Here is a 14008-nt window from a genome sequence, read left to right on the forward strand (position 1 = left end):
ACAAGATTGAGAAATTTATACTTTAAAAGAAATATTTGGAAGATTATGTAACTTATAGATTCACCCCATTATTGTTGTGTGCTTCATGTCTGCTTATGAATTATTTTATTGCTTTATTGGACCTCCAGTAAGTGTCGATGTCGACCCCTCGTCACTACTTCTCCGGGCTTAGGCTAGATACTTACTGGGTACGCATTGATTTACGTACTCATGCTGCACTTCTGCACTAAATGTGCATGATTTGACAGGTTCATTTGGTGATCATCTTGGCGCGTAGGCGCACCTGTTGAGGAGACTTTATGTGAGCTGCATTCCAGGCTACGCAGCGCAGTCCGCCGAGTCTTCATCGTACTATGTATTTTATCTTGTCTATTTACATTCTGGACAGATGTTGTATTATTATTGTACTTCTTAGAAAATGCTCATGCACTTGTGACACCGGGTTTTGGGGTTATACTAGTTGATGCTTACGGTTTTGCATATTATTATCGCCTTCCATTTCTTTTATAAACTACAAATATTGTACGTTCCCGTAGATTTACAAGTGTAAATCTCATTCTTATTAAAATCTATGTTTTTGAAAGTAATAAAATGAGTAATTAAATTGATAAATCATCATTGGCTTGCCTGACGGCGGCGTTGGGCGCCATCACGACCTATAGTGGATTTTGGGTCATGACAGAGCTACTCAATGTACTTGATATTATTTGTTGACTTGGGCTGTAATAGTGGACACGCACAAGTTTACACTGTAGGATGCCACTTATACTAGTTCGAGAGTATGAAATATGACATTTATTTATCATGCCCATGTATTCTTTTATTATCTACTTCCACTGTGATTGTGAGCTTGTGATCATGTCGGGCAGATTGTGATAGTGAGCATGTGACCACGCCGGGCGGATTGTGATTGTGAGTCTGTGATCATACCGGACTGATTAAGATATTGGCACGTGAGTTGGTCATGCGATTGTGATTAGAAATGTGGGCACAAGGTGCCGTGAGCATATGATTTGTGGTTGAGACTCGTGACTTGTGATTGTGAGATGAAGTAACTCTAAGTAATTTATTGTGGGACTTGTGTTAGAATGACTTGATTAGTTGGTTGTCATTTGTTTCCCTTATATGTTCTCACTGGTACTTTAACGGTGTTCTTATTACTTTACTGTTTATATCATATGTTGATTCTTGTTTCCATTTATTGATTCTTGTTTTCATTATTAGCTTTGTACTTTTATGCTGCGCAGGTTATGTTGACTAGTAGGTGTCTTGACTTATCTCGTTACTACTCCATCAAGGTTAGTCTTGATACTTACTGGGTACCAATCGTGGTGTATTCATACTACACTTCTGCACATTTTTGTGCAGATCCACGTATTGGAGATATCAGACTCATGCAGAGTTAGCTTATTGATTGCGAGGATTCAAGGTAAGCTGCTTGGTCGTCGCAGTCCCTGGAGTCCTTTCCTTTTATTGTACTATCAGCTTGTTATCCGAACAGTATTGTATTTCGATTTTTGAGATCTTTCTATGTATTCAGCTAGAGTTCGTGACTCTGTATTATCTAGTCTTGGGATATTATAGTAATTATTGTCGTATATGCTTATTTCACATTTATTTTGGTATTTATATAAATCTCTGATTTAAAATATCATCGTTAAATTGGCTTAATTATTGTAAGTAATCGGCTTACCTAGTCTTCGGTATACGCTCTTGGGATAGTTTTATAACAAGACTCCTGAAAAGTTTAAAACATTTGATACTTATGATGAAGAACAACTAGACACAGATTGCGTTAGAAAACAGCTTGGCAATCTCCTTTTAGAAAGAGCTTATTGGTGAAGAATTCTGATAATCATGTAAAAGAAATACTTGTGGAAATTGTAGATGCATGGTTGTAACTCTAAGGGGAGATTTTTGGAGTATGTACTATTGACTATGCGTTTAGATATAGTATATTCTAATAATTATCATGGTTAAAAGTCTATGTCAGAGATTATTGTGATGTATACTATTAACCATGTGTTTGGGTATATTTATTATGAAATATTATTTATTCACTTTTAAATAGATCATCTATTTGTCTATATCCTTTACTTATATAGTAGATAATTTAGTATATAGGGTTTAGCTTATAAATGGAAGATTAAATTACGAGTTCTTATAAGTTTACAAATTATGTTCACAATCTAAGATGAAATTGGATAAACCATCGAAATATTTGTAGCACAAAAATAAATATATGAAAATGGTACAATTTCAACTTCTTATGCTAGTAAATTTTGTATGTACTGAACGAACCAAGTAACGACAAGTATTTTATACTGACTTGATAAAATAAATCTCTAGGCCATTAAATGTACTTATATTCTTAATTTTGATATAATTATTATTAGTTTTGCATATTGTTTATCATTTTATTTATTAAAAGGCAAAAATCTTTTATGGATCTATATGCCTAGTAAATTAGACAATGATGTGTGACGACCCGATAGGTCGTTTTGAGTACTAGCCTTAATTTTTGTATTCCGAGATCTCTCTTAACTTCATTTGATGTTTATTGATTTGTGTACATGGTCCGTGTCATTTTCCAGAAAGCTTTTATGTAATATTTTGATGAAAATGTGATTTTTTTGCCTAAAACGAGACTTGAGTTGACCACGACCAACATTTTTGGTAAACGACCTAGGATCGGTATTTTGATGATTTCGGTAGGTTCGTACGATAGTTTTGGACTTGTACGCACGTTTGGTTGGGGTTCGGGGGTGACCCGAGCGCATTTCGGCACGTTATGTGATAAATTATGAAAAATAGTTTTAATGTTGAAGTTCTTGAGTTTTGATAATCAATTCGTGTTATTTGATGTTATTTTGACGATTTGAGGTAGCGAGAAAATTTGTAGGATGGTATTACACTTGTTTCCATGTTCGGTTTGGAGCCCGAGGGGCTCGGGTGAGTTTCGGATGAGTTTAGAACAACTGATGCATAGTTGTGGCTGGTGTCAACTTGTAGATCTCGCAAATGCAAGCCTCACTTTTGCGACTGACTGCTCGCATCTACGAAGGGAGCTGGGAAATGGGGACTTCGCAAATACGAAGTTTTGATCGCAAATGCGGACTGTGGGAGCTCCGCAAATGCGAAATACCTGTCACATTTGCGACACTTGGGAAAGCTGGCCAGCTTCGCAAATGCGAAGCTTTGATCGCAAATGCGCACGTGGTTGGAGCCTGTTGCACTGGTCTCTTTTGCGATTAGAGTTTCGCAAATGCGGGCTTCGCAATTGCGAACAAGAATACGCAATTGCGATACCTGCAACTGGGTAAAAGAGGGAAAATGGGGACTTAGCTCATTTTACACCATTTCTCAACCCCAAACACTCTAGATGCAATTTTTTAAGAACGTTTTCTTCCCAAATTCATTGGTAAGAAACTCTAATTCTTTTTCTTCAATTCCCCATTACTTTTCATGAGTTTTTTTAACATCAAATCTATGAATTTCATGGTAAAAATTAGGGGTTTTGGGTAGAATTTAGGGATTTTGAAAAATTGAGATTTAGACCTTAAATTGAGATCGGATTTCGAAACAAATCACATAATCGGGCTCAGGGGTGAATGGGTAATCAGGTTTTAGTCCAAATCTCAAATTTCGACCAAGCAATCTCGAGGTTAACTTTTGTTGACTTTTTAAAAAATGATCAAAATTTAATATTTTTCATTTGTGGATATTCCCTAAAGCTTATTTTTAATTGTTTGAACAATATTTGGATATATTCAGTTAGTTTGGAGGCTTGTCCGAAAGGAAAAGTCGTGCTTGATTGTTGATTTGGTTGCGGAAAGAGGTAAGTGTCGTGTTCAACTTTGACTTGAGGGAATTAGGACTTGTTGATCTATCTGTTACGTGAATTATGTGTGGGGGACGGCTTATATGCGAGGTGACGAGTGTATATGCGTTGTCATGGGTTAGAGTAGGGTGGTTGGGCTATTTATCTTTGCATCATCATTTATTCCATGGTATATTTCGTTACATGTTTTGATTGCTACATGTCCTTACTTGTTATCCATTCCTTATTGTTATCTGTTATTTAGTTGTTACTTGTTTCAGTTTATTAATTCCTCACTCAATACCTGCTTACCTTCTATATGTTCCTACCTGTATTATTTGTATATCTTCATTGTATCATGTTTTTACTTGTCTTTATTGTCCTTATATTACTTGTTGCTCTTCATTATATTATTCCGGATTTTGTGAGTCCTCTAGATACTCTTGTATTGATGATTTGTCGAGGTTTATGAATGCGAGGTATTGGTTATTCTCCGTTGTACCGGTAGTTCCTTGTTGTTCTATACGTTATATTTTCTATTTGTGCTGAGATTACGAAATTGGGTTGTGTTAAGTTGTTCATGTCAATGATTTGATATTGGGAACGGATTGCGCGTTGCAACAGTATTGAAATGAATTAATAATGAGAATAGGTTGCACGCTGCAACAGATATTGATGTGATATTGGGATAGGGTGGAATGCCGCAACAGATTTTGTGATAAATGTTGGGATCGGGTTGCGTGCCGCAACAAAGTATGATGTATTGTAGTTGTCAGTAGTTGTTGTATTTTATCTTGGTAGTGAAATGAGGTTACGAGATGATGTTATTCTGGGGCCCCCTGTTAATTGACCTTCGAGTCCGTTTTTATGAGTTTATTTGCTTTTCTTTATATTTTTGTTGTCTTTTATTATTATCCGTACAGGTTTATAGTGAGTGTCTTGTCATAGCCTTATTACTATTTCGTCGAGGTTAGGCTCGACACTTACAGTGTATGTGGGATCGGTTGTACTCATACTACACTTCTGCACTTCTTGTGCAGATCCTGATGTTAGTCACGGAGGTGCATGCGTGGTGTTTGCAGTCCCTGAAGTCCCCTTCTATCTTGTTTTACTGTTGTTCTAAATCAGACAGTAGTACTTCATTTCTGACCATATTTGTAGTATTCTAGACGCTGCTTATGTACTTGTGACTCCTTCTGGGAATAGTATAGAATGCGTTACTTATGTCTTTATCACATGTATTTCAGATTATTTCAGTTTTGAATTATCAAGGTTCAACTTTTAAATTGTTAAAATTGGTTAATTCTATGGTTGATGTCCGCTGGTCTAGCAAGTGGGTATTATGCACCATCACGGCCCCATGGTTGGGGTTCCGGGTCATGACATGATGATATATATTGGAGACGTAATAGTTAGTTGATGGAATTCATATCTCGGTCTTGAGATTAATGATACGCCTTTATGAGAACTTTTAATTTTTTATGTGTAAACCATGCAGGTGAATTTTATACTCGTCACAAGAAATAAGTTAAGCAAACGTCTAAAGGAAATAATCATGTGTTAAATTGTTAGTAATTTTATTTATTTGATTACTATCTGAATCTTAATATGAGGAGTTAAATAAGGTTTAATGAAATAATTTTGATATTGAACCCCTCATACATGGTCTTGCGACTTTGCGGAGACCTGTGTTTTTAGTACTGCGATCCCTTTCAAAGGAGGCACCCCTTCTCCCGACCTTGAGGAGTGCAATTATGAATTTCAATGAAATAATTCATAATTTATTATGTTAGTATTAATTCAAATATTTTGAATTAAGTCCATAATAGAAAACCTTGCTAATTAAATTATGTGGTCCCTATTGTCCCTGAATAATTAGGAATTAGATGGGATCCTATTTCTTGGTGGAAAATTAAGACCCAACAGGCTTAGGAGAGGGTTTTAAACCTAAAACTTGTGGTTATTTAAAGGGTTTAATTCCATCAAGGAGGCTACACGTTTTCGATATACATTTTTCCATGGAGAAAATTTGACCACACGAATTTTGCAAATTTCTAGTATTATTTGGGTAACATAGTAGAAGACCGTAGAACTGGAGTATGATCTCGTTAACAGGTTTTGCTTATGCTTGGAGGCTCTTCTCGCGATCGCGATCACACTTCAAGAGATAAGTATCGATTTTATGTTTGATTAATATATTATTATGTGTTGTTTATATTATATGCAAATGACCTTGTCTATTTATTTTAGCAGTATATACATGTATTCCATCAATTAGCATGTAAACGATGCGTTTAGCGGTTGATGACCATTTAATGTACCTTAAAAACTTTATAAAAATAAATCAAGGTGCTATATAGGGGGTGAGGGAGGGGTGGGGTAGGTGGTTAAGAGACAACTAGAGTGGAATGACACTATGAAATTTGTTTTCTTACTTTTACTAGGAAAATCATTTTTCTTATTTTTAAGTAACTTATTTTCCTAGAGAAATAATTTTCAAAATATTTCAACCAACCAAACAATACCAAACTCACTTCAATGTCTGAATTTATAACGAAGATTAATTAGTTTGACTATCGGATTCCAGATTATATAAGATAAAGTGAAATTGAGTGAATAGTAAATTAGCACATCTAGTTGAAGAAACTTTTTTGTCCTAATAAGGTAAAAAAATAAATCATGTAATATTGGACTAAGGTTGATCTGAATAAGATGGAGTGGATTAAAAGATTTATAAATCAAACCTAACTAATTCGAGACTGACTGATTAATCGATACAACCATGACCATAAATAAAGAAAGAGAGGCAGTACTACGTGCGATAATAATGCACACCACATGATGTATGCCTCAAGGTACGTTTTGATAGTTACGCTAAAACCGGTCTTGATTCCTTATACTATATTGAATGCTACCGTGTATCACATGATATTATTTTTTAATTTGGCACAAGGCTACAACTATTTAATACTGATATTGTTTTTTACTTTGGCACAAGGCTACAGCAATTTAATACTGCTATAACCAATCAAAATTGAGACAAAAAAACGCAAATCATGCCGAAGAAAATGTCAACATCGTTTGGTGAATTCTTGAGTTCTGTTACAATGTTATTGTACCTTTTCAGTTCACAAAAAGTTACTACTTACTATTTAGACAATATCCCTATTACCTACTTCCTTATTGGATCTTGGAATATGAGATAATATTCAGCTTTGAAACTGTAATGGGAAAATTCTGAAAAGATAAAAGTAGTGCCTTTGTCTAGTTATTGCAAGTTTCAAGATTCTTGAATTTGTCAGAAATGATTGAAGTGATAGTGTAGTTTACCAAATCTTATAGCAGAAATTCCATAGTCAAAGAAGAAAGCATTATTATTCCAAAAATGGGGAAAGGAGAGATAGAAGAGAGCAGCAGTACAGTGGGATTATTGAAGAGATGCACAACTGGAGGAAGTGGGGGGTCGACAAGATGGGTGGATGGTAGTGAAGTGGACTCAGAATCACCACCTTGGTTACTCTTTGGTGATGAGGAAATTAGTAGAGAAGGTTATGGATCTGTAAGGAGAAGGCTAGTCAAGAAGCCCAAAAGAGTTGATTCTTTTGATGTTGAAGCTATGGAGATTTCTGTTGCTCATGCCAGTCACCATAAAAAGGTAAAAATGCTATTGTGTATTCATCTTCCTTTTCAATTGTTTATGGGTCATTATGAAGTATGAACAAATTAACCCTCTTTCTTAGAGCACTTGGGGGAGAGGGGGGGGGGGGAATATAAAGTGATGTGGAGGAGTTATATGCAATTTCTGCGCATTAGTTAAAATGAAACTAATCAAAAGCTTGGCATAAGAGGGAGAGCATTGAGAACGTAAAAGTTTTTGTAACAACTTTTAGAGGCTGGCCAAGAAAACTTTATTGTTTCATCTTCTCCTCCTCCTTTTTGCCCAAGGCAATTCGTTATTTGACTTAATTATAGTTTCCGGCAGTTTGTTGAAGTAGTTTTGGAGTTTTTGGTCCCTATATATGGCAAGAATGTAGTAGAGCTAAGGTCGAACTTTGAGAAAAGCTTATATCCTGTTCTCTTTTCCTTTTGCGTAATGACTAGCAAGGCAACTTCCATTTTCTAGATTGTATTGACTAACAATGTGTCATGAAAAAGTTCTTAAGATAAGAATATTAACCATAGGGATATAATTATATAAATGCTTGCTCTTCTTTCAGTTTGTACTTGTGATTATCTTTTGGAGAAGAGTTTCTACAATGGCCTACCTTCATGTCTTCCTTTACTAATTTATGTCTCTTCAAAAATCAGGAGGCTTCTCTTTTGAGTACACTTGCTCTGGCATTTCAAACGCTTGGTGTAGTATATGGTGACTTGGGGACAAGCCCTTTATATGTTTTCTCAGATGTTTTCAGCAAGGTGCCCATCACATCTGAAGTTGATGTCTTGGGGGCATTGTCCATCGTGTTATACACAATTGCTCTCCTTCCACTAATGAAATATGTATTTATAGTGCTCAAGGCCAATGATAATGGGGAAGGTATGGTTAGTTCATAAAACTGCCTTTTATATTTTTGACTTATCATGTGCCTGTCTTCTGGGGAAAGATGGTTTCCTTAACAACTCAATGATTTTAATGGCAGGAGGAACATTTGCACTGTATTCATTGATCTGCAGGTATGCAAATGTTAACCTTCTTCCCAATCGACAGCCAGCTGATGAACGCATCTCAAGTTTTAAGCTCAAGTTGCCCACTCCAGAGTTGGAAAGGGCTTTAAATATAAAGGAGATTTTGGAACGCAAATCTTCTCTGAAAACCCTTCTCTTGCTGTTGGTTCTGATGGGAACATCAATGATAATAGGTGATGGTATCCTGACCCCAGCAATGTCAGGTATTCTATTTATTATTTATTTTCAATTTTGTTGTCCTTGAAAGGTGTAGAAGCGTTTTTTCTAAGATCCCCCCATAAGTGGCCAACAACCAACATTGAGTGAACTTTCTAGCATTCAGTTTTGATCTTCTACGTTCGTCATAAATGCTATTCACTATCTTTGTTGAAGAAGACTAGAAGAATGGGAAAGTAGAAATGAAGTGTTTTAGAGGACGGAACAATTTTGATGTCTGTTTAAGAAATATAACACAGCAGTTGTAAAATTCAGGGGTAAGTTGTATGTCTTATTTGGTGTTATCGTGCCTATCGGAATGAAGTTACCATAGTAACTCCCTCATCAACTTAATTTGGAGAATGGTTTTCATTTAGCTCAAAAGAAAAAGGAGAATATCTTCTGCTACCATTGCTACTATTATTGATTTAAAACATATCTACAAAAAGCTGATTTTTCACTATACTTTGTGTTCCGTTCAATCACTGGCATAAGATGAACGCCTTTGTTCGGATTCTCTAAACTACCTTGTACATACTGTAGTGGTAGTGGGTGATGTGAAAGCTTCAGGTCCTCAATAAAAAAGGGTCAAATAGAAAGGAACAACCCAGGGCTAGCTAATATGATAGAAGCATCAACATCCAATTTACATTGTGCAGAACTCGTCTACAACATTGCCATTTGTTATTTCTATTTCTTCACAGGCTTGTAGCCTTAGTGTGTGAACCGGGTTCCTTGAGGTACAATTATGACTATGCTTTTAAGTTGTCTGGCACCTAGATTAGTTTCTCTAATTAGTTTCTGATTTGTTGCAGTTATGTCTGCTGTAAGTGGGCTGCAGGGTAAGATCCCCGGATTTGGCACAAGTGAGTTTCCTTGTTTTCTTTGTAATTGCTGCTACTAGCTACTTCTGAGAAGTGAACTGCAAAATTTGTGCTCTACTGGAAATGCTAAATTGGTTTCAGATAGCATGCCTCTTCTAGCTTTTACTTGTACTGTGGCAAAACTATAAATATAAATCTGACAAACCAGTGATTAAAGTTCTATTACATTGAACAAAAGGGCCTTATCAAAAACAAACAAAAAAAAAAACATTGCAGAAAAGGGACAATATACAGGACGGGTAGAAAGAGTTGTGCTACTTGGCTTATTCAGGAAAACTACAGGATGGGAAAGAATATGTTAATCCTAAGGATCCGTAGGATTAATTATGGGTCCAAGACAACAACAAAAAGATTTGAGTTGTTTCAAATTGCATGCCTCTTCTAGCTATAAGTTTTACTGTGGGAAACTAAGGTTCCCTTACGATATGGAAAACCACCACTTTACATCTTAGTGGAATGGCAAAATTTTGGCTGTTCAGCATATGTTTAGTATCGCAGGCCTTTGATTTAAATATTCTCTAATGAAATATTTTGAAGTTCTCTCTGCACATTCATATCATGGACATTGTTATGTCCAACCATCACGAAGAGATGTGGGAAACTTGGTAGGTGACTTTGCATAAAACACCTTATTAAATTTGTTTGCAGATGCTCTTGTTATCACCTCAATTATCATCCTTGGCGCGTTATTCAGTATACAGAAATATGGGTCAAGCAAAGTGGGTTTTACATTTGCTCCTGCCCTTGCTTTGTGGTTCTTCAGTCTGGGGTCTATAGGAATTTATAACCTGCTGAAGCATGATGTAACTGTCTTAAGGGCTTTAAATCCAGCTTATATCTATCTGTTCTTCAAGAAGAACTCAACCAATGGATGGTCAGCTCTTGGTGGCTGTGTTTTATGCATCACAGGTACGTGGAGTTCCTTTCTCCGTTGGTTTGGTCTAGAGTTCTTAAAATATTTTGGTGCATGCAGAGGTCTGAGTTTTCAATTTATGTGTGCATATGTGGGGCTGCCTTCTTTACTTCTCTCACTGTGTGCGTAATGGGGAGTATGATAATTGAGACATTTGCAAAGTTTTAATTGATGGCCTAATGGCTTCTTGTCTTCTAACGAGCGCAAGCATGCATTGTTTGATTCATAAGAAACAAGGATTCAAGCTATTCTCAAAGGCAATGAATGTTCCTTTTTCCTGACTGCTCTAGCAAATGCTTCTATTGAGTTGAAATTTGATTTGCAATGTGTTATTTCATTTATGATGCATGTATCTAGGCATCCATCTGGAAAACCAGAGAAATTATTTAGAATATTAATGATATAAATGCTGTTTGAGCTTACCATGGTCTAGGGGTTCGGACAGATAGCTTGAGTTCAAATCTCGATAGAACCTACTTCTTTTTCCAGGAGTCTTTTTAGTTTGTTCAGATATATATATGTTAGTGTAGGACTAAGTGTTAGATCAAGAAAAAGCTTAGTCTTAGAGAACTCATAATTTTCCTTTAAAGACGAATTATTAGATATATAGAGGATTCTATTGCCGACTCCAACTAGTTTGTAATTAAGGCATGATAATAGTAGTTGTTGATGAGTTGATAAGCTATTTGATGAATTATTGCAGGAGCGGAAGCAATGTTTGCTGATTTAGGTCATTTCTCTGTGAAGTCTATACAGGTTCCTTTTTTTATTTTGCCTTGTCTTAAAGTGTCCTCTACCTTCCCATAAATATGATTTCTGCAGCATTTGTTTCCATTCTGATGTAAGTTCACTGCTGCAGATTGCCTTCACAAGCGTGGTGTTCCCCTGCCTTTTCTTGGCCTACTTTGGCCAAGCTGCTTATCTTATGAAACACCCAAATTCATATGGCAGAGTATTTTATGATTCTGTCCCAGGTATTATTGCCAAGAGGAAGCTTGTAAACATATTTTTGCTTCTTCCTTTTTCTAGAGATTCAAATGTTGAACGGTTTTGATTATTAAGCTCTTCTTTGACGCTAGTAGTTTTTGTCAACAACAGATGGTTTATTCTGGCCAGTTTTTGGGATAGCAACTGTAGCAGCCATAATTGCTAGTCAGGCCATGATATCTGCTTCATTTTCATGTGTTAAGCAAGCTATGGCTCTTGGATGCTTCCCAAGGTTGAAGATTATTCACACCTCAAAGAAGCACATGGGTCAAATTTACATTCCTGTCATTAATTGGTTTTTGATGATAATGTGCATGCTTGTTGTTGCTGCCTTCAGGAGCACGACAGACATAGCCAATGCATATGGTTGGTCCCTAACGTTTGCAGTTTTTTTTTTGGATTTGTTAAAACAGACAAAAGATTTTTTGATCTATTCCATTCCATATGGCACTCTTTCTTTTTGGTCCACTCAGAAAGATTGTCAAGTGTCTTCCTTGAATTGTGTGTCTAGTTCAAACACTGCTATATAAATTGATATGGACGGGAGTACTTGATTGAAACTCTGCTGTTTGTTCTCCCTCTCATTTGCATTTGTTCTTCAACATTCACTTCTTCAAGAAGCTCCAGCTATACAAATATATCATTAGGAGCGTATTTCGGAATTAAAGCCGCAGAAGAAAAGAGAGATGGAAGAAAGAAAAGAAGAAAAATGGCTCTGGGGCTGCTTGCCCCTCAATATTATACTCCCTTCTTTTTCTATCAAGTTATAACTTCAAGCTACTTATAGAACTAAAATGAGTTTCAGCCGTTAGTAGATATCCTTACTTGAGCATATTTCACATGAAGCTCTTCCTTTTCTATTGCAGGCATAGCTGAAGTTGGTGTCATGATGGTTAGCACCACTTTGGTTACAGTGGTAATGCTTCTGATATGGCAAACAAATTTGTTTCTGGCTTTCTTGTTTCCACTTATATTTGGAACAATGGAGCTCATTTATATGTCTGCTGTTCTATCCAAGATCTTGGAGGGTGGTTGGCTTCCACTTGTTTTTGCGTCTTTCTTCCTCTGTGTGATGTATCTTTGGAACTACGGGAGTGTCTTGAAGTACCAGAGTGAGGTTAAGCAGAAGATTTCAATGGATTTCATGCATGAGCTTGGCTCTTCTCTTGGGACTGTAAGAGTACCAGGGATAGGTTTACTATACAATGAGCTGGTTCAAGGCATTCCCTCTATTTTTGGACAGTTCCTATTGGACCTCCCAGCTATTCACTCTGTGATAGTCTTTGTATGCATCAAGTATGTACCAGTACCTATTGTCCCTCAGGATGAAAGGTTCTTGTTTCGAAGGGTTGGTCCGAAGGACTATCATATGTTCCGTTGTGTAGCTAGATATGGCTATAAGGATGTCAGAAAAGAAGATCATCATGCGTTTGAGCAACTTTTGGTGGATAGCCTTGAGAAGTTTCTAAGAAAGGAGGCCCTGGATCTTGCTTTGGAAAGCAACCTGATTCAACAGGATCTTGATAGCATTTCCGTGAAGTCCAGGGATGAATCTGAAATACAGGATGGTGATGGAATGGACGAGCTTAAGATTCCATTAATGAGTGATCAAAGATTAGACGCAGGGGCATCAACATCAGAAGCATCTATGGCATTGCCAGCTAGTGTTATGTCAGTGGATGAAGATCCTAGTTTGGAATATGAGCTCTCTGCTCTTCGAGAAGCCACAGAATCTGGATTTACATATTTGCTTGGACATGGGGACGTGAGGGCGAAGAAAAACTCTTGGTTCATCAAGAAACTGTCAATAAATTACTTCTATGCATTCATGAGGAAGAACTGTAGAGGAGGCGCTGCAACAATGCGTGTTCCTCACATGAATATTATCCAGGTGGGAATGACATACATGGTTTGATCTTGGTACCATTTAGCTTCTTGCTGGCCTTGTAAGTGCTGCATTAAAATTTCTTGATGCCAAATTTTTCGAGGCATACGTATTCATGTAAGAAGCATGCATTTTCAAGAACAGAACAAACTATTACACGTTCAAGTAATATTCTTATCATTATTTGCCTTCCATGGATATTCTGCTATCTTCCTAAATTATTGTTTTTTTTTTTGGTTGGTAACTAACAATTTTAGTAATTACCAGAGGAATATTTACAGAGAATAGCTAAGCTCACACAGCTTGCTAGAGTCTTGAACCATACAACAGCACAAACTCAAGCCTAAACATACGCTTGGTCTTAGAACTTTAGGCTACGGATAAGAGATCTAATTCTACATGAAGCTCGGGCATTACATATGTAGGCTATCTCCTTAGCTACAAGTTGCACACTTTTGCTCTTCCTCTCAAACACTCATTGATTTCTTTCGATCCAATAACTTTCACATCTTAATAAACAAGTTTTACAATTAATTTAATAATTTAGTCTCAGGATTATAATTACATTATCTTTATTATCTTAATTAGCCAAAAATCGATTTTAACAATTCAATAAATGAAGTATTATAATTATTTTT

The 14008-nt window shown here is 36.4% G+C and overlaps 1 protein-coding gene across 2 annotated transcripts; it reads left to right on the forward strand.

Moving 5' to 3' along the window:
- The first annotated feature begins 6815 nt into the window (after positions 1–6815).
- Positions 6816–13564, forward strand: LOC107813511 (putative potassium transporter 12). 2 transcript variants are annotated; one of them, XM_016638785.2, is made up of 9 exons: positions 6816–7475; positions 8129–8357; positions 8461–8709; positions 9517–9567; positions 10234–10494; positions 11202–11254; positions 11358–11472; positions 11597–11851; positions 12352–13564. In XM_016638785.2, the coding sequence occupies exons 1-9, from the start codon at positions 7206–7208 to the stop codon at positions 13398–13400; spliced, it is 2532 nt and encodes an 843-aa protein (XP_016494271.1). In that variant the 5' UTR covers positions 6816–7205; the 3' UTR covers positions 13401–13564. The 2 variants fall into 2 exon arrangements, with proteins under 2 accessions (XP_016494271.1, XP_016494273.1); XM_016638787.2 differs by lacking the exon at positions 11597–11851 and having other exon boundaries at positions 6856–7475.
- The last annotated feature ends 444 nt before the right edge of the window (positions 13565–14008 follow it).

Source organism: Nicotiana tabacum, chromosome 12 (genome assembly GCF_000715075.1).
Source record: "Nicotiana tabacum cultivar K326 chromosome 12, ASM71507v2, whole genome shotgun sequence".
Lineage (NCBI taxonomy): Eukaryota > Viridiplantae > Streptophyta > Magnoliopsida > Solanales > Solanaceae > Nicotiana > Nicotiana tabacum.

Excerpts from the sequence above, each read along its gene's own strand:
- LOC107813511 (XM_016638785.2), top strand. The coding sequence starts at position 7,206 with ATGGGGAAAGGAGAGATAGAAGAGAGCAGCAGTACAGTGGGATTATTG. Across the intron at positions 8,710-9,516 it reads CCTGACCCCAGCAATGTCAG|TTATGTCTGCTGTAAGTGGG; the intron begins GTATTCTATTTA and ends GATTTGTTGCAG. Across the intron at positions 10,495-11,201 it reads CTGTGTTTTATGCATCACAG|GAGCGGAAGCAATGTTTGCT; the intron begins GTACGTGGAGTT and ends GAATTATTGCAG.